Genomic DNA, 21,309 nt, shown 5'->3' with positions numbered 1-21,309 from the left:
TCCCTGCCCTGCAGGCCGTGTGTCAACGCAGACAAAGACAATGCTGTTACAGTCCCCACCCCAATCTGCAGACGAGTGCAAATACGCAAATTAATGAAAGAACAAACAACACTGTCAAGTGATGAATGACAAAAGCACGTTCTGAGGCAATCCTGATGTTCTCATGAAAATCATTTGAATATATGGGACAGACACAAGTGGAACACGGAAGCATTGGAAATGAATCAATCAATCAATTTTTTTTTTATATAGCGCCAAATCACAACAAACAGTTGCCCCAAGGCGCTTTATATTGTAAGGCAAGGCCATACAATAATTATGTAAAACCCCAACGGTCAAAACGACCCCCTGTGAGCAAGCACTTGGCTACAGTGGGAAGGAAAAACTCCCTTTTAACAGGAAGAAACCTCCAGCAGAACCAGGCTCAGGGAGGGGCAGTCTTCTGCTGGGACTGGTTGGGGCTGAGGGAGAGAACCAGGAAAAAGACATGCTGTGGAGGGGAGCAGAGATCAATCACTAATGATTAAATGCAGAGTGGTGAAATCAATTGTGAAATAGTGCAGAAGTGTTACGTCCTTTAAAATATCACCATCTGCTGTGTCCAGGAGGATGCATGGCTCTCGCGTTGAAGAACAGGGGCGATGGACACGTCACATTTTACTGGCTGTCTGGATTTGGGTGCTGGTGTCTCATCCAGGTAATTAAAGTTTCATATTCAAAAAGAGAATAGAAATTAACAGTAACTGTTTTCATAAAACTGCTTCCATTAGAGAAACGTCATGACTCTGGATATCCGTGGAATCTCCAAGTCACTCGCAGTGTGTGGGGAGCACCATGTGTGACATCAGGGGTGTGTGTGTGTGTGTGAGTGAGGCATCCCTGGAAAACACTGGAAGGAGGCCCTGGAAACAGATCACATTGCTTAACCCTCAAGCGACCGCGTGGGGTCATTTATGACCCCGGGTATATATTTTTGTGCACCATTTTTCTAAATTTAATCAGAAAAACTTTCCTACCTTTCAAGCAGAAGAACACTACCAACTGTCAAGCTTGGTGGTGGTAGAATGGTGCCCTGGGGCTGTTTTGCTGCCAGTGGTACTGGTGCATTGCACAAAGTGGATGGAGTGAAGGAGGACTACCTCCAAATTCCTCAACATCACCTCACCTCACCTGCTACCTCAACCACTAGATGGTCGGAACTTGGCCACAACCAGGTGTTCCAACAGGTCAATGATTCCAAACACATCAAAACTGGTTGGTTGTTTGATAAAGCAGGTTAATGTTGTGCTTCTGGAACGGCTTTCCCAAAGTCCCAACCTTAGGCCTATTGAAAATTTGTGGTCTACTCTTAAAATCTGCGTCTGTGGCAGGAAAATGAACGCGACCAATTCTGTCAAGAAGAAGGGTCACATATCCAGCCACAAGCTTGCTGATGACTTCGAAAGGTGTCTGGTTGAGGTCCAGCTTGCTAAGGGACATTTAACCAGATATTAATGGGGGTTTTGTGTATATATTTGATCTTGTATCTGTAATTTGAACCTTGTGCGGATTCAAGAAGATCCAGTGTGCACATTTCTAGCTTTCCAGATGCCTGTTTTGTATATTTTCTTTGTTTTGTTTTGTTTTTGTCTTTTGTACTTTTCTAAAATTTTAAGTATTCCATTCGGATTTATACAACTAGGCCTCATCTATGCTACACAATTTAAAATTTAAATGTTCTGTATATAAAGTCTTAAAAAGTCTTTCTGTCCTTCAGTGGCTGGTTATTTCCTGGGAGACACCAAGGCGGTATTAAAGGACTGTGTGGATCACTGGACCCTCCAGAATTGGGCAGCCTTTCCTGTACTTCATAAGATGACCGTCTGCGTTGACATACGTTTGATGGCCCCAGGACCTTGGGTGGCCTTCTCTTATTTTTCTGTCCATGCACTTTGGCCTGATGTAGGCCTGGAAGGAGATGAGAACATACTGTATATTTGGCTGCTAAAACGCAGACACAAAGTTAATTTCCAGCTGTCCCCAAAATACTGGCACAGGATCTGTCTGAGGAGGAACGTCCAGGGACAATCCTTCAGCCTGGAGGTAATGCAAAAGTGAACAAAGAGAAGATACATATTTAAATCATATTTAAATTTATTGGTTTGTTTGTTTATTCCAAGTCAACATAATATATAAACAATAATATAAACAATATAAACAAATAGTACAGTTTTATGTACACACTTGACACTGTTCATAAGATGGTGAAAAGAAAAAAGAAAATTAATAAAGACAAAAAAAGGCATAAATGAATGAACATAACACAAACAGAATCAACTTGGAAAGGAGTGGGATGAAGACACGCTTATTGACTCCCACCCCCAATTCCATCCTCAATTAAATTAAATTACACGGTTGCCGTCATTCTGAGCTTAATATTTCATATATAATATATAAAGCATATAAATAATACAATTATATATGTATGTGAACATACACCCACACACACATACATATGAACACACACATACATACACATACCCATATATACACACATACACATGAACACACACATACATACACATACCCATATATACACACATACACACACACACCCATACATATACATATATACTCACACAGTCACACACACACACACACACACACATGCACACACACACACACACCCATACATATATACACACACACACACACACACACACACACACACACACACCCATACATATACATATATACACACATATATACACACACACACACACACACACACACACACACACACACACACACATATACATACACATACATATATATATACACATACATATATACACATATATACATATATACACATACTATATATACATACATACACACATATATACATACACACATATATACATATATACACATACTTTATATACATACATACACACATACATACATACATACCTACATACACACATATATACATATATACATACATACACACATATATACATACATACACACATATATACATATATACACATACTATATATACATACATACCTACATACACACATATATACATATATACACATACTATATATACATACATACACACATATATATATACATACATACACACATACACATACTATATATACATATATACGTACATACATACACACATATATACATCTATACACATACTATATATACATACATACCTACATACACACACACACACACACACACACACACACACACACACACACACATATATATATATATATATATATATATATATATATATATATATATATATATATATATATATATATATATACACATACACACATATATACACATACTATATATACATATATACATATATACATACACACATATATACATATATACACATACTATATGTAGATACACACATATATACATATATACACATACTATATATACATACATACCTACATACACACATATATACATATATACACATACTATATATACATACACACATACATACCTACATACACACATATATACACATACTATATATACATATATACATATATACATACACACATATATACATATATACACATACTATATATACATACATACCTACATACACACATATATACATATATACACATACTATATGTAGATACACACATATATACATATATACACATACTATATATACATACATACCTACATACACACATATATACATATATACACATACTATATATACATACACACATACATACCTACATACACACATATATACATGTATACACATACTATATATACATACATACCTACATACACACATATATACATATATACACATACTATATGTAGATACACACATATATACATATATACACATACTATATATACATACATACATATACTTAACAAAAATATAAACGCAACACTTTTGGTTTTGCTCCCATTTTGTATGAGATGAACTCAAAGATCTAAAACTTTTTCCACATACACAATATCACCATTTCCCTCAAATATTGTTCACAAACCAGTCTAAATCTGTGATAGTGAGCACTTCTCCTTTGCTGAGATAATCCATCCCACCTCACAGGTGTGCCATATCAAGATGCTGATTAGACACCATGATTAGTGCACAGGTGTGCCTTAGACTGTCCACAATAAAAGGCCACTCTGAAAAGTGCAGTTTTGTTTTATTGGGGGGGATACCAGTCAGTATCTGGTGTGACCACCATTTGCCTCATGCAGTGTAACACATCTCCTTCGCATAGAGTTGATCGGGTTGTCAGTTGTGGCCTATGGAATGTTGGTCCACTCCTCTTCAATGGCTGTGCGAAGTTGCGACGACGAACTGGAGTCAGGTCGAGACCCCGATGAGGACGACGAGCATGCAGATGAGCTTCCCTGAGACAGTTTCTGACAGTTTGTCCAGAAATTCTTTGGTTATGCAAACTGATTGTTTCAGCAGCTGTCCGAGTGGCTGGTCTCAGATGATCTTGGAGGTGAACATGCTGGATGTGGAGGTCCTGGGCTGGTGTGGTTACATGTGGTCGGCGGTTGTGAGGCTGGTTGGATGTACTGCCAAATTCTCTGAAACACCTTTGGAGACGGCTTATGGTAGAGAAATGAACATTCAATACACGAGCAACAGCTCTGGTTGACATTCCTGCTGTCAGCATGCCAACTGCACGCTCCCTCAAATCTTGCGACATCTGTGGCATTGTGCTGTGTGATAAAACTGCACCTTTCAGAGTGGCCTTTTATTGTGGGCAGTCTAAGGCACACCTGTGCACTAATCATGGTGTCTAATCAGCATCTTGATATGACACACCTGTGAGGTGGGATGGATTATCTCAGCAAAGAAGAAGTGCTCACTGTCACAGATTTAGACTGGTTTGTGAACAATATTTGAGGGAAATGGTGATATTGTGTATGTGGAAAAAGTTTTAGATCTTTGAGTTCATCTCATACAAGATGGGAGCAAAACCAAAAGTGTTGCATTTATATTTTTGTTGAGTGTACATACACACATATATACATATATACACATACTATATATACATATATACATACATACACACATATATATACATATATACACATACTATATATACATACATACCTACATACACACATATATACATACATACACATACCATATATACATACACATACACATATACATATATATACACATACATACATACATACACACATGCGCATACACATATAAATATAAACGTATCATAATACAATACCATAGTAATATAATATAACACAGGAGTGAATAACAATTACACACTGGACAGTATAGACAAAATAACACACAACAGACGACCAGACAAGACACACAAGGAACACATATCGTTGGATTTATTATGATGATTATTATTACTGTTGTTGTTTACCCTGCTTAGTTTGAGGCGCTTGAGGTGAGTGCATTAAAACCACAGATCCTTGGTGAGGACCTGCTAAAGCATGGGGTCATATGAGGTGCAATTAAAACCACAGGTCCTTGTTGAGGTCCTGCTAAAGCATGGGGTTGTATGAGGTGCATTATGAGGTCGTATGAGGTGCAATTAAAAACACAGGTCCTTGGTGAGCACCTGCTAAAGCATGGAGTCATGTGAGGTGCAATTAAAAAACACAGGACCTTAATGAGGTAATATCCTGAGGTTATTCCAAGATGTTACTACCCACTGGTCCTGCTAAAGTTTGATGTTGGTGCATTAAAATGGCAGGTCTGATGGTGAGATGGTCTCTCAAGGCAGGGGGCTACCCTGGAGTACCATCCCTAGAGACCTGCCAGGTGTGAATATAGAGATTTGGATGGTCATGGATACTAAGACAGAACGGAACCAGCAGCATGGCAGATGGCTCACAACACCACAGAAGGACAAACACACACACAAACAACAAGGACAAACACACAAACAAACATGTTGGTTATCAATCTAATCTGTGTTATATTCATATTACTATATAATATAAATAGATATTTCATTAAGCCTCTTGGTGATGTGTTGTGTGCCAATGCCATCGCCAGGTACCACAGTCGGCACGAGTGCAACTGGGAGCAGCAGCGTGAAGGCCTCGCTCTTTGGAAAACCTTTATTTGTCTTCGACTGTGTTCACTGCAGCGTTGAAACTGGGCGTTGTGAAGTAGCTAGCCACTGTCACGTTTGTAGTTGTAGTCACTGAGTCAGCGGTGTTGTTCAGACTCTGGCTCCTCACCTGCAGTGAAAGATGGAGAGCCAGCAGCAGCACAACCACAAAAACCAGACACAGCTTCATCTTAACACAGTCAGCACTCAGACCCAATGCCCACTCTGGATCCTCTAATCACATATATAATCAATAACACACTATAATATAGGCAGTTACTTATATTGTTTTACATTCCTGAAAATGTTCTAATTTGAATTTTTAATATATAATCATGACCCTCCTAACAAACAGCCCTGTATTGTGACCAAATTATTTCCTTATACTTTGATTTGAAGTAATGAATATTTGTACATTGCTTAAGTTGCTGCCCCAGTCGGTTCCAGAGTTTAACCCCACACACAGACACACACAAACTTTTCCTCGTAGTTCTTACTGGCTGAATCTTAAAGTTACTACAGCCCCTCAGGCTATAACCCCCTTCTCTGTGTGTGAAGAAATTTTGAATATCAATAGGCAGGATATTTTTATTTGCTTTGTACAGAACTTATGCCGTATAAAAATCGACTAATTCATATAGTTTTAACAACTTAGACTGCAGGAATAGATTATGAGTGTGCTCGTAATATCCTACCTTGTGTATAACTCTAATAGCACGTTTCTGAAGTATAAAGAGGGGATGTAGTGAACTTTTATAGTTATTGCCCAAAATTTCAATGCAGTAGGTTAGGTAGGGCAACATTAATGAACAATACAGTAAATACAATGCATTATAATCTAAGAAGTATTTAACCTTGTTAATAACCGAGACGCTTTAAGAAACTTTACTTTGTATGTGTCCGATGTGTGCTTTCCAGGTTAATTAGCTGTCTATAGTTATTCCTACGAATTTTATTTCTGACACAGTATCTATACTGACACCATCTATATTTATTATCTGATTTAATTTTTCCTTGTAGTGTCCAAAGAATATTACTTTAGTTTTATTTAAATTTAGGGAAAGTTTGTTAATATCCATCCATAATTTCAGTTTAAGTAATTCATTATTTATACTATGAATTAGGTTGTGATAATTGTCACTAGAATAGAATATATTAGTATCATCTGCAAATAGAATTAGTTTTAATAACTTTGAAACACCAAATATATTATTTATATACAAATTAAACAACATTGGACCCAATACAGATCCTTGTGGGACCCCACAAGCAATGCCCAAATACCCTGACTGAAATTCATCCATCTTCACAAACTGTTGTCTCTCTGTTAAATAATTTTGGATCCAGTTCAAAGCCACTCCCATAATGCCATATGTTTCCAATTTTTTTTAGTAAAATTCCATGATTAAGAGTATCAAAGGCTTTTTTTGAGATCAATAAATATTCCAGCTGTATATTTCTTCTTGTCTAATTTATTTGTGATTTCTTCAACCACATCAATTATGGCCATTGATGTTGACCTGGCTGACCTAAAGCCACACTGACTTTCATTAATTATGTTGTGTTTATCTATAAATTTCTCTAATCTGTTGTTAAAGATTTTCTCTAATATTTTTGAAAACTGAGGGAGTAGAGAGACTGGTCTATAGTTAGTGAAGATGTGTTTGTTTCCATTTTTATTGTTGGGAAGGTGTCGTAACACGGACCCACAACAGGGGGCGCTAATGAACGGACAATGGATAAGGGAAGGAGTAACAATTTAATGTTGCACAACAACACAACGTAAAATAAACAAAGGTACTGCCAATCACACACAAGAGGATTGCGGGCAGGCTCGAAGATAGGAGACCTCAGATGAACGAAGAGCCGGGACCCACACCGCTTCTACCACCAACGGCCTGAAGAACACCGAAGCCGCCAAGCCCCGAGTCCCCAGGTGGTCTCTGTCCTCCGTTGTCGGCCCTGGTACTGCTGGCAGAAAAAACAGAAGGTAGTGAGTGTGAATCCTCACACCCAGCAACCTTGATTACTGATTCTTGTGGAGGGAGAGCCTCCACCTCCAATCATACACACGTGCAGCTCCGAAAATCCAGTCAAGGAATACCACCAGGAAAAAACAGCTGCAAAACAGATCAGATTATTATTCGACGTATAAATCAGCAGAGAGATTACCTTGTATCGTAAGAGATTTCTCGGCGAGGAGGTGGAGTCGCCGCCCGGCTTTTATGGTGATGGTGATGATGAGATGATGAGTGACAGCTGGTGTTGAGGATGATTGACGGCTGTCACTCCCAGTGGTTCTGGCGCCCTCTTGTGCTTGAAGCCCGCACTCCAAGCAGGGCGCCATCCGGTGGTGGTGAGCCAGCAGTACCTCCTCTTCGGCGGCCCACACAACATTTATACAATGGTATTACTTTTGCAATTTCATTTTGTTTGGAAATGTTCCTGTTTGGAATGATAGGTTGCATATATATGTTAAAGGTTTAGAAATACTCTGCATAATTCTTTTTATTACAGTCATATCTATAACATAACAATCAGTAGATGATTTGCTCTTACACTTATTAACAGTATCTATTAGTTCAGCCTCAGTTACTCCAGACAGAAACATTGTCTTTGAATTATTTTCTATGGGTGAATTGTCAAGCTGATTTTCTTTGCACTTAGGAATTTTATCAGCCAAGTCTGGTCCAACATTTACAAAAAAAATTGTTAAAACTATTTACAATGTCATTCATATTATAGTTATCAAAATTCTTATCAGTAAAATAGTCTAGATATGACTTATTACTTTTACAACCCTTAATAACAGTATTCAATATTCCCCAAACCTTTTTAGTGTCATTCCTATTGTTATGTAATAAACTGTTATAATATAGTTTTTTCTAGTTCTCATGATATCAGTCAGTTTATTTTTATAAATTTTATATTTATATTCAGATTCCTCAGTCCTTAAACTAATAAACTGTCTATATAAATTATTTTTCTTTTTACAAGCATTACATAACCCCTTGGTTATCCATGGACTTTTTATAGCTATATTGTTTTTACTAATTTGACAAATTGGGCAGCTTTTATTATATACTGAAGTAAAGATTTCTAAAAAATTATCAAATGCTGAATCTACATTTCTTTCCCTATATACTGTATACCAATCTTGTTCAAGCAGGTTATGATATAGTGAGTTCATAGCATTGTCATTTTTTTATTCATATTGTATATGGGTTTTTGGGGTGTTTTAATCCTACCCCATCTTATGAAACAGAGACAGAGAGTATCCAGATCTCTCCAGGATTTAATCACTCCTTCCCAATGATGGGCAGAGCAAGCAGCTCAATGGATCAGGAGTTGTACTGCTGATATTTAGACCTGGTTTGGAATCCTGCTTATGCTACTTGTCTGTGTTCTTGTACAAGGCACTCATTGTGCATTGTCAGTCTACCCAGCTGTAAAATGGGTACCAGCCTTAACAAGGAAGTAACCTGTGATGGACTGGCATTCTGTCAGTGGGGAGTCATTGACTCATTTGCTTGACTCCATAGAAACTGGAGATAAGCATTGGCCAGATGGGCCTATAAAGGCTTACCTTTTATCTCCCGCTGGCCGAAGGCCCGAAGGGGGATTGGCAATGTCTCTGTCGTCCCCGCCCTCCCAAAAAGGGTATAAGTGTTCTGAATTCAACTCATTTCACATTTTTAGGAGGAATTTTGTGAAACTTGATACAAGTCCTTGTTATAGGTTGGTAATATGCATATTATCATATCATCTGAGTTGGGCCCATTTTACCAGATTTATGGCCCTTGATTAACTAAACTAGACTCTGTCAGTTTCATGAGTAGGTGCATGCATTCTGAAATCAACTCCTCACATTTTTAGTAGGAATTTTGGGAAACTTGGTACAAGTTCTTGTTATAGGTCAGTAATACTGTACAAGACTGGCACATTTTGGCAGAGTTATGGCCCTTCATTAACAAACCTAGACACTACCAGTTTCATGAGTTGGTGTATATATTCTGAAATCAACTATCACATACTTTGAAATGTTATCAGATTGTAGCATGCACTTCCACCAAATCAGCAATTGCCCGTGGGGGATATTATGCTCTTGGAGTCCTCATGTTTTTTGACTGTTGTTGTTGTGGGTTTTTTTTTGTTTTTGTTTTTGTTTTTGGTAATACTTTCCCCGTGACAAAACCAGTGTCAGACCAAACCTTCATGACTGATAATTGAAACAAAACTCCAATATGTTTGATTCAAGACATTGGCACTACACTGGGCTAGCTGACAAAATGAGGTCTTGAAATTGTCTATTTCAACTTAATATTTTGGTGCATAAATTGCGGATGTGGCAACAATATAAGGTGTGAACAATGTCAATTCAGTAGATTTATTTACTGCGAGATTGCAATGCAAGTCATCTCAAATCACTATCCACAAGGAGTAATGTCTAGAGTCTAGACCGTATTCACCGCTTGAGGATGAACCTTCAAGCTGACTGGACTCAGTGGGGTGGCCATGTGGTGTGATTATACTATCAGGAGAGAACAAAGTATAAAACAGATCAATCCAAAAACTGTTTTCTCATGTGTTTCAGTCAATTTCAAATTCATGTGTGTGTTCAAAACCAGTTTTATTTGTTGTTATCTATCGTCCACCTGGTCGTTACTGTGAGTTTCTCTGTGAATTTTCAGACCTTTTGTCTGACTTAGTGCTTAGCTCAGATAAGATAATTATAGAGGGCGATTTTAACATCCACACAGATGCTGAGAATGACAGCCTCAACACTGCATTTAATCTATTATTAGACTCAATTGGCTTCGCTCAAAATGTAAATGAGACCACCCACCACTTTAACCATACTTTAGATCTTGTTCTGACTTATGGTATGGAAATTGAAGACTTAACAGTATTCCCTGAAAACCCCCTTCTGTCGGATCATTTCTTAATAACATTTACTTTAATGGACTACCCAGCAGTGGGGAATAAGTTTCATTACAGTAGAAGTCTTTCGGAAAGCGCTGTAACTAGGTTTAAGGATATGATTCCTTTGTTATGTTCTCCAATGCCATATACCAACACAGTGCAGAGTACCTACCTAAACTCTGTGAGATAGATTACCTCGTCAGTAGTTTTACATCCTCATTGAGCACAACTTTGGATGCTGTAGCTCCTCTGAAAAGAGAGCCTTAAATCAGAAGTGCCTGACTCCGTGGTATAACTCACAACTCGCAGCTTAAAGCAGATAACCCGTAAGTTGGAGAGGAAATGATGTCTCACTAATTTAGAAGATCTTCACTTAGCCTGGAAAAAGAGTCTGTTGCTTTATAAAAAAGCCTTCCGTAAAGCTAGGACATCTTACTACTCATCGCTAATTGAAGAAAATAAGAACAACCCCAGGTTTCTTTTCAGCACTGTAGCCAGGCTGACAAAGAGTCAGAGCTCTATTGAACCGAGTATTCCTTTAACTTTAACTAGTAATGACTTCATGACTTTCTTTGCTAATAAAATTTTAACTATTAGAGAAAAAATTACTCATAACCATCCCAAAGACATATCGTTATCTTTGGCTGCTTTCAGTAATGCTGGTATTTGGTTAGACTCTTTCTCTCTGATTGTTCTGTCTGAGTTATTTCATTAGTTACTTCCTCCAAACCATCAACATGTCTATTAGACCCCATTCCCACCAGGCTGCTCAAGGAAGCCCTACCATTAATTAATGCTTCAATCTTAAATATGATCAATCTATCTTTATTAGTTGGCTATGTACCACAGGCTTTTAAGGTGGCAGTAATTAAACCATTACTTAAAAAGCCATCACTTGACCCAGCTATCTTAGCTAATTATAGGCCAATCTCCAACCTTCCTTTTCTCTCAGAAATTCTTGAAAGGGTAGTTGTAAAACAGCTAACTGATCATCTGCAGAGGAATGGTCTATTTGAAGAGTTTCAGTCAGGTTTTAGAATTCATCATAGTACAGAAACAGTATTAGTGAAGGTTACAAATGATCTTCTTATGGCCTCAGACAGTGGACTCATCTCTGTGCTTGTTCTGTTAGACCTCAGTGCTGCTTTTAATACTGTTGACCATAAAATTTTATTACAGAGATTAGAGCATGCCATAGGTATTAAAGGCACTGCGCTGCGGTGGTTTGAATCATATTTATCTAATAGATTACATTTTGTTCATGTAAATGGGGAGTCTTCTTCACAGACTAAGGTTAATTATGGAGTTCCACAAGGTTCTGTGCTAGGACCAATTTTATTCACTTTATACATGCTTCCCTTAGGCAGTATTATTAGACAGCATTGCTTAAATTTTCATTGTTACGCAGATGATACCCAGCTTTATCTATCCATGAAGCCAGAGGACACACACCATTTAGTTAAACTGCAGGAATGTCTTACAGACATAAAGACATGGATGACCTCTAATTTCCTGCTTTTAAATTCAGATAAAACTGAAGTTATTGTACTTGGCCCCACAAATCTTAGAAACATGGTGTCTAACCAGATCCTTACTCTGGATGGCATTACCCTGACATCTAGTAGTACTGTGAGAAATCTTGGAGTCACTTTTGATCAGGATATGTCCTTCAATGCGCATATTAAGCAAATATGTAGGACTGCTTTTTTGCATTTGCGCAATATCTCTAAAATTAGAAAGGTCTTGTCTCAGAGTGATGCTGAAAAACTAATTCATGCATTTATTTCCTCTAGGCTGGACTATTGTAATTCATTATTATCAGGTTGTCCTAAAAGTTCCCTGAAAAACCTTCAGTTAATTCAAAATGCTGCAGCTAGAGTACTGACGGGGACTAGAAGGAGAGAGCATATCTCACCCATATTGGCCTCTCTTCATTGGCTCCCTGTTAATTCTAAAATAGAATTTAAAATTCTTCTTCTTACTTGTAAGGTTTTGAATAATCAGGTCCCATCTTATCTTAGGGACCTCATAGTACCATATCACCCCAACAGAGCGCTTCGCTCACAGACGACAGGCTTACTTGTAGTTCCTAGGGTTTTTAAGAGTAGAATGGGAGGCAGAGCCTTCGGCTTTCAGGCTCCTCTCCTGTCGAACCAGCTCCCAATTCAGATCAGGGAGACAGACACCTTCTCTACTTTTAAGATTAGACTTAAAACTTTCCTTTTTGCTAAAGCTTATAGTTAGGGCTGGATCAGGTGACCCTGAACCATCCCTTAGTTATGCTGCTATAGACTTAGACTGCTGGGGGGTTCCCATGATGCACTGAGTGTTTCTTTCTCTTTTTGCTCTGTATGCACCACTCTGCATTTAATCATTAGTGATTGATCTCTGCTCCCCTCCACAGCATGTCTTTTTCCTGGTTCTCTCCCCTTAGCCCCAACCAGTCCCAGCAGAAGACTGCCCCTCCCTGAGCCTGGTTCTGCTGGAGGTTTCTTCCTGTTAAAAGGGAGTTTTTCCTTCCCACTGTTGCCAAGTGCTTGCTCACAGCGGGTCGTTTTGACCGTTGGGGTTTTTCTGTAATTATTGTATGGTTTTTGCCTTACAATATAAAGTGCCTTGGGGCAACTGTTTGTTGTGATTTGGCGCTATATAAATAAAATTGATTTTATTTGATTTGATTTTACGGTGAGTGCAAACAAGGGAGCAGCCGAAGGGACTTACTTACTTACAGTTATCATATACTATAAAGACAGGCAGGTGGTCAGATATGTCGCAAATCATTAGGCCGCTGATAATTGTAGACTCCATGTCATTTGTGAAAATGTTGTCAATGAGAGTAGCACTATGAGATGTAATTCTACTAGGTTTAGTGATAGCTGAATAAAAACTCATACTGTGCATCCTATTGATATAGTCATCGGTTGGTTTGTAATTATTTGGGTTCATCAAATCAATATTGAAATCTCCGCAGATAAATGTTTTTTTTGTTACCTATTGTGGAAAATGTTTTTTTCCACCCACTCTGTAAAAAATTCCAGACTTGAACCAGGTGACCTGTATAAGCAATTTCCAATAATATTTTTCTTTTTTGCATTGAGTATCTCTATTGTCATGCATTCTAATGTGTCATATATTGTCATTGTCATATTTTCTATTACTTTGAATTTAATGTTATTATGGACATATATAGCAACTCCACCTCCCATTTTATTTCCTCTGTTTACATAGTTCAAGCTATAACCTTCTACACTCAACAAAAATATAAACACAACACTTTTGGTTTTGCTCCCATTTTGTATGAGATGAACTCAAAGATCTAAAACTTTTTCCACATACACAATATCACCATTTCTCTCAAATATTGTTCACAAACCAGTCTAAATCTGTGATAGTGAGCACTTCTCCTTTGCTGAGATAATCCATCCCACCTAACAGGTGTGCCATATCAAGATGCTGATTAGACACCATGATTAGTGCACAGGTGTGCCTTAGACTGTCCACAATAAAAGGCCACTCTGAAAGGTGCAGTTTTATCACACAGCACAATGCCACAGATGTCGCAAGATTTGAGGGAGCGTGCAATTGGCATGCTGACAGCAGGAATGTCAACCAGAGCTGTTGCTCGTGTATTGAATGTTCATTTCTCTACCATAAGCCGTCTCCAAAGGTGTTTCAGAGAATTTGGCAGCACATCCAACCAGCCTCACAACCGCAGACCACGTGTAACCACACCAGCCCAGGACCTCCACATCCAGCATGTTCACCTCCAAGATCATCTGAGACCAGCCACTCGTACAGCTGCTGAAACAGTCGGTTTGCATAACCAAAGAATTTCTGTACAAACTGTCAGAAACCGTCTCAGGGAAGCTCATCTGCATGCTCGTCGTCTTCATCGGGGTCTCGACCTGACTCCAGTTCATCGTCGTAACTGACTTGAGTGGGCAAATGCTCGCATTCGCTGGCGTTTGGCACGTTGGAGAGGTGTTCTCTTCACGAATGAATCCCGGTTCACACTATTCAGGACAGATGGCAGACAGCGTGTGCGGCGTTGTGTGGGTGAGCGGTTTTCTGATGTCAATGTTGTGGATCGAGTAGCCCATGGTGGCGGTGGGGTTATGGTATAGGCAGGCGTCTGTTATGGATGAAGAACACAGGTGCATTTTATTGATGGCATTTTGAACGCACAGAGATACCGTGACGAGATCCTGAGGCCCATTGTTGTGCCATACATCCAAGAACATCACCTCATGTTGCAGCAGGATAATGCACGGCCCCATGTTGCAAGGATCTGTACACAATTCTTTCAAGCTGAAAATGTCCCAGTTCTTGCATGGCCGGCATACTCACCGGACATGTCACCAATTGAGCATATTTGGGATGCTCTGGACCGGCATATACGACAGCGTGTACCAGTTCCTGCCAATATCCAGCAACTTCACACAGCCATTGAAGAGGAGTGGACCAACATTCCACAGGCCACAATTGACAACCTGATCAACTCTATGCGAAGGAGATGTGTTGCACTGCATGAGGCAAATGGTGGTCACACCAGATACTGACTGGTATCCCCCCCATTAAAACAAAACTGCACCTTTCAGAGTGGCCTTTTATGCATTATCCTGCTGCAACATGAGGTGATGTTCTTGGATGTACAGTATGGCACAACAATGGGCCTCAGGATCTCGTCACGGTATCTCTGTGCATTCAAAATGTCATCAATAAAATGCACCTGTGGTGTTCATCCATAACAGACGCCTGCCCATACCATAACCCCACCGCCACCATGGGCCACTCGATCCACAACATTGACATCAGAAAACCACTCACCCACACAACGCCACACACGCTGTCTGCCATCTGCCCTGAACAGTGTGAACCGGGATTCATCCGTGAAGAGAACACCTCTCCAACGTGCCAAATGCCAGCGAATGTGAGCATTTGCCCACTCAAGTCGGTTACGACGACGAACTGGAGTCAGGTCGAGACCCCGATGAGGACGACGAGCATGCAGATGAGCTTCCCTGAGACGGTTTCTGACAGTTTGTGCAGAAATTCTTTGGTTATACAAACCAATTGTTTCAGCAGCTGTCCGAGTGGCTGGTCTCAGACGATCTTGGAGGTGAACATGCTGGATGTGGAGGTCCTGGGCTGGTGTGGTTACACGTGGTCTGCGGTTGTGAGGCTGGTTGGATGTGCTGCCAAATTCTCTGAAACGCCTTTGGAGACGGCTTATGGTAGAGAAATGAACATTCAATACACGAGCAACAGCTCTGGTTGACATTCCTGCTGTCAGCATGCCAATTGCACGCTCCCTCAAATCTTGCGACATCTGTGGCATTGTGCTGTGTGATAAAACTGCACCTTTCAGAGTGGCCTTTTATTGTGGGCAGTCTAAGGCACACCTGTGCACTAATCATGGTGTCTAATCAGCATCTGGATATGGCACACCTGTGAGGTGGGATGGATTATCTCAACAAAGGAGATGTGCTCACTATCACAGATTTGGACTGGTTTGTGAACAATATTTGAGGGAAATGGTGATATTGTGTATCTGGAAAAAGTTTTAGATCTTTGAGTTCATCTCATACAAAATGGGAGCAAAACCAAAAGTGTTGCGTTTATATTTTTGTTGAGTGTAACTCGAAATCTATGCCTTTATCCTCATTAAACCATGTTTCTGAAATCCCAATAATGTGAAATGGCTGGGTAAATTGTTGTAAATATTCTTTGATGTGGATGAAGTTACGATACATGCTCCTACTATTGAAATGAATAATCATCTTCAGATAAATATTTGCAATCTATTGGGTTGGATAATAAAAACAGGTTGTTATCAGGATCTAATTCATCTTCTAAATCTAATGCCCTATAATCAGTGTACTCAAATGATTTCAGTTCCAAGTGTCCATAGTCCAGAAACCTTTGTTGTATCCCTACATCATTTTCTTCCATGATAGAAGAATTATTGTTGGATGTCATTATATCGGTGCAATACAGCTATGTTTTATCCTCATTCGTATTTTTTTAGTTCTTCTGTGTCTTTGATGACGAGTACCTTGGCTTCCTCAGGCGTACCTTTAAGTTTAATGTCTACTTTGCAGTTCATAACCCATGTGTTCTGTATTTTGTTTTGTTTCCGTAAATATCTGGCTTTCTTAGTAATGTCCGCATTCCTTTTTGTTAAGTGGTCGTTCAAGTCAACATTTGTGCCCTTTAGCTTTTTCCCTTGTTTCATTAGTGCAATTTTCTTTTTCCTGTTTACAAACCTCAAGATCACAGCTGGCGTGTTGTTGTCCCTAGCTGGCAGAGGGTGGCAAGCCTCGACGGTATCCACGTCCAGATTAATGTCTCTGGTTGCAAGAAAAGCTGCCACTTGTTGTTCCACGGAGCTCATCTCCAGCTCGCCGGCTCTGTCCTCGCTGTCTGCGGTCACAGCATGTGCGTATGACCGGGGTTTTAACTTCAACCCGGTCACAATAACATAATTTATTCTTGAATATTGCTCCAAGTCATCCACTCTTCGCTCCAGTGCTGCAATCTTCCTGTCCCTCTCCTCGACTTGCGCCCGTAGTTTTGCTACTTCTTCCACAAGTTGCAAAATCTTGTCTTGTTTAGACTTAATCTCACAAACGCCATGTGAGAGAAAGTCGAGTGCCTTCCTAATGTCCTCATTTTCCTCCGTTAATGGGGGTTTTTTCAGTGGCATGACGACGAGAAGACTGAGTTAGCGGCTAACCGATAGCTAACCTTTAGCTTCTGCTCACCAAACAGCATAAAATGACACCCAAATTTACACACAGAGGTTTAATCAGTGTCCGATCTTAACAGCAAATATCCACAATCCTTACTCGTAATCCTTAATCGTCCAAAGTATTTCCGTGAACAAGTACTCACAACACAATTCAAACAACGCGCAACCATACACCGGAACCCGGAAGTTGTGTTATTCAAGAAGAAGAAGTTATTCAAATCAGTTGCTTTATTTTTTCAAGATACCACAGTGGAAGTTTGAAATGGAAGGTGATGTGAGTAGATCATCTGAAAACAAATGAAAACACGATGTTTCAGATATCACGTGAGTAAACCTGACACAACACATAAGCCAACATGTAAATTTCTTACATTATCCAAACTCTCTGAACAGAATAAACTGTACACATCATGGGCCACTGGTTCACCTTCCATGAGGTCTCTGATCTCACATAACCTAGGGCATCTTTTCCTCATCGAGCCTGTACATGGTATTGCGTTCCTCGATAAAGTGAAAATCCTTTGCCAGTATTGGCATTTGATAGCTGGTATTTAGAAAATAAAAAAGTAAAAGATAGTAAAGAGTTACAGCCAGCTCCATAAGTAGTTGGACAGTGACACAACTGACTGGTTTCACAATACAATTCGCCGTGGATCAGTTAGTAGAGATCGACCAACATATGCAGAGCATCATCGAAAATGTCGATATCGGAAACCCAGTATCACCGACCGAACGGTCCCCCTAAAAATCTGTCCCCCAATGACACGGTTCACGGATTAACACCTCGTTTCTGCGTCAAACTGCACACCAATCATCTATTTCAGCGACAGATATCTGAAGCTTTAGTACAACAGTCATTTCCACATAAATTCAGCATTGTTTCATCATAAAAGACGGCTGAAGCAATCAGAACGCCGTGGCTAAACGAGCTGCTAGATGATGCATTCACTCTGCGTTGGACATTTCAAAGTGTCACGGAATTTTGCTGGGTTTCTGCTTAAAACAGCTTGTTTCTGCTTAAAACTGACTTTAGAATTATTTGAGGTTTTACCTTTATCATCTGATGGTTAATAATCCCATTAATCCATTTGATTGCTTTGGGTGACGAGACTCCATCTCAGACGTGCTGCTGTGTGTGGTCTGAAATGATTTCATGCGCAGATGCAAAAGGCGGACTGATTTTTAGGGGCGGACGGTTCGGTCTGCGACCGGAAGTGGATGATCTGTTATTATATGTTTGCTGTACACAAAAATGTAAGCAACTCATTGAAGCGAATCCAAATAATTACTTTTTTGATCAATTCTGTGATACATTTATGGTTGGAGTAATTGTGCGTAATACAGCTTTTTTTTTTTTTGTTGCATCACCTGTTATACAGTTTCATGGTGAAATGGTACAGTGAAGGTTTTTTTTGTTCTGTAAAGACAAAAATTTACCAGGACTCTTAACGAGGTTTGATCTCTTGGATGAAAATGTAGCTGCACTGTCCACATACTGTATTTAGGGACATTTTATGCTGATCTGATCGTAAATGATTTCTGTTGGAGGCTAAAACACAATTTTTCATCACAATTTGCCAACATTATTATTAGTTTTTGATAGAGCTTGAATGATACCAACCGATATGAGCCTTTCAAAAACATGCCATTATCTTTTATTTTACCAAATAAACAATGCAGTAAAACATGCTGTCTGTTGGAAATTAAGTCATTACTTTGTTTATCCAGCAGAGGGAGCACTAATGGCATTATTTACAATGCTGTCAAACAGGGTTGGGACCCTATCACCCCTTGGTTGTATTAAGACACAGTGGTAAAGCTGCCATTCATCTTCAATCATAGTGGGCATTTTACAGCATCAAGAGACTACTGGTCGCCATGCTGCCAGCTACCTGTTGCCAAAAGAAATGAGAAGTCTATTTTATCGTAGAGAAGCTTGAATATTTGACTGGACTGGGTTGCTTGACGCAAGGATGTTTCTCTTCAAATCGCAGAAGCTTCCTCAGCTAAAATCCGGTATCCCCCATTGTGGCCAATCTGTACATGGAGCGAGTGGAGAAGAGAGCCTTGGCGTTGTTCACGGGCATCTCTCCCAGTCACTGGTTCAGATATGTCGATGAAACATGGGTTAAAATCAAGCAACAGGAAGTGGAGGCCTTTACAGAGCACATCAACTCGGTGGACTCCAATATCAAGTTCACACGTGAGGATGCCAGAAACAACCATTTAGCCTTCTTGGAGTGTGATGTTACGATTGGAGAGAACAGGCAGCTCCAGACAGGGGTTTACAGAAAACCCACTTACACTGACCAATATCTGCTCTTTGGCTCAAACCACCCCCTTGAACATAAGCTCGGGGTGATCAGGACTCTTCAACACAGAGCCCTACACATGCCCACAACTGCAGAGGGAAGGGCTAAAGAACAACATGTCCGGAAAGCCCTCACAGTATGTGGGTACCCATGATGGTCACTGGATAAAGTGCAGAAGTCCCAGAGAACAAAGAGACCAGATAGACAGGAGACGGAGCCAAGAAGAAGAGGAGTGTCTCTCCCTTATTTAGCAGGAATAGGGGAAAAACTACAGAGGATCTTCAGACAGCACAAAATCCCAGTTTACTTTAAACCTGTTAACACCTTGAGACAGTAGAGAAGCTTGAATCTTCAACTGGACTGGGTTGCTTGACGCAAGGACGTTTCGCTTCTAATCGCAGAAGCTTCCTCAGGTAAAATTCTTGCTCTGGTAGTCTGACTTCTGTCTTGACTCTTGTAGAGAAGAATAAACAGAAGCCACAAAAGCTGGAGTTTTAAACCTAACCAGACCCCTCCTACCGAGAGGCAAACTGCTATAGGCTAAAGACTAAACAATAGCTCTAATTAGCACATATTGTGCTCTAGTTAGCACCCTCCTAATGACAGGGCAGCTGTCCCTCTAGTAATGGGACGGACGCCTCTCCTGACGACTCTCCTGATGACTTGAATGACTCATTACCATGAACAAAAGACTGAAACTGCTTTGATCTGAGTACCCCATTGTAAACAGGGGACAAAGCGTGTCTCAGACCCCCTCCCCAGTTAAGGCTGGGTTTCAACTGATTCACATAAAATGCCTCCTTCACTCCTCTCTCAAACCATTTCCTTTCTCTGGCTAAGATTTTAACTTCCTTGTCCTCAAATGTGGTTAGTGTCTTTAAGGTGGAGATGAACTACAGACTGAGTTCCACCGGCGCCCTCTCTGCGGTGCTGGTATAGCCTTTTGTGTAACAGCTGCTTAGTCTTGCCTATGTAGTGTTCGTTACAGTTTTCCTGACATCTGATAGAATACACTACATTGCTCTGTTTGTAACTAGGGATCCTGTCTTAGGGCATGAGACTAAGCAGCCGTTGCACAAAATACTATACCAGCACCGCAGAGAGGGCACCGGTGGACCTCAGTCTGCAGTTCATCACCTTAAAGACACTAACCACACATTTGAGAGAAAAGAAATGGTTTGAGAGAGGAGTGAAGGAGGCATTGTAT

General features: G+C 39.8%; 1 protein-coding gene and 1 long non-coding RNA gene across 2 annotated transcripts in view; one reads left to right on the top strand and one right to left on the bottom strand.

Annotated features, from left to right (window-relative positions):
- LOC117521059 (mucin-3A) overlaps nt 1-21,309 on the top strand; it is a 39,629-nt gene that overhangs the window by 6,157 nt on the left and 12,163 nt on the right. The window contains exons 2-3 of the mRNA XM_034182375.1: nt 606-697; nt 1,757-2,082. Coding sequence (XP_034038266.1) covers nt 606-697; nt 1,757-2,082 — 418 coding nt within the window. The remainder of the gene's footprint in view (nt 1-605; nt 698-1,756; nt 2,083-21,309) is intronic.
- Nucleotides 14,255-16,966, bottom strand: LOC117506511. Its single transcript, XR_004559489.1, has 2 exons — nt 16,680-16,966; nt 14,255-14,288 (listed from the first exon to the last, which is right to left on the bottom strand). It is a non-coding gene; the product is annotated as an uncharacterized LOC117506511 (long non-coding RNA).

This window comes from Thalassophryne amazonica, chromosome 1 (assembly GCF_902500255.1).
Source record: "Thalassophryne amazonica chromosome 1, fThaAma1.1, whole genome shotgun sequence".
In the NCBI taxonomy this organism is placed as follows: Eukaryota; Metazoa; Chordata; class Actinopteri; order Batrachoidiformes; family Batrachoididae; genus Thalassophryne; species Thalassophryne amazonica.
The sequence above is the reverse complement of the archived record's forward strand: the minus strand, read 5'-3'. Positions and strand labels throughout refer to the sequence as shown.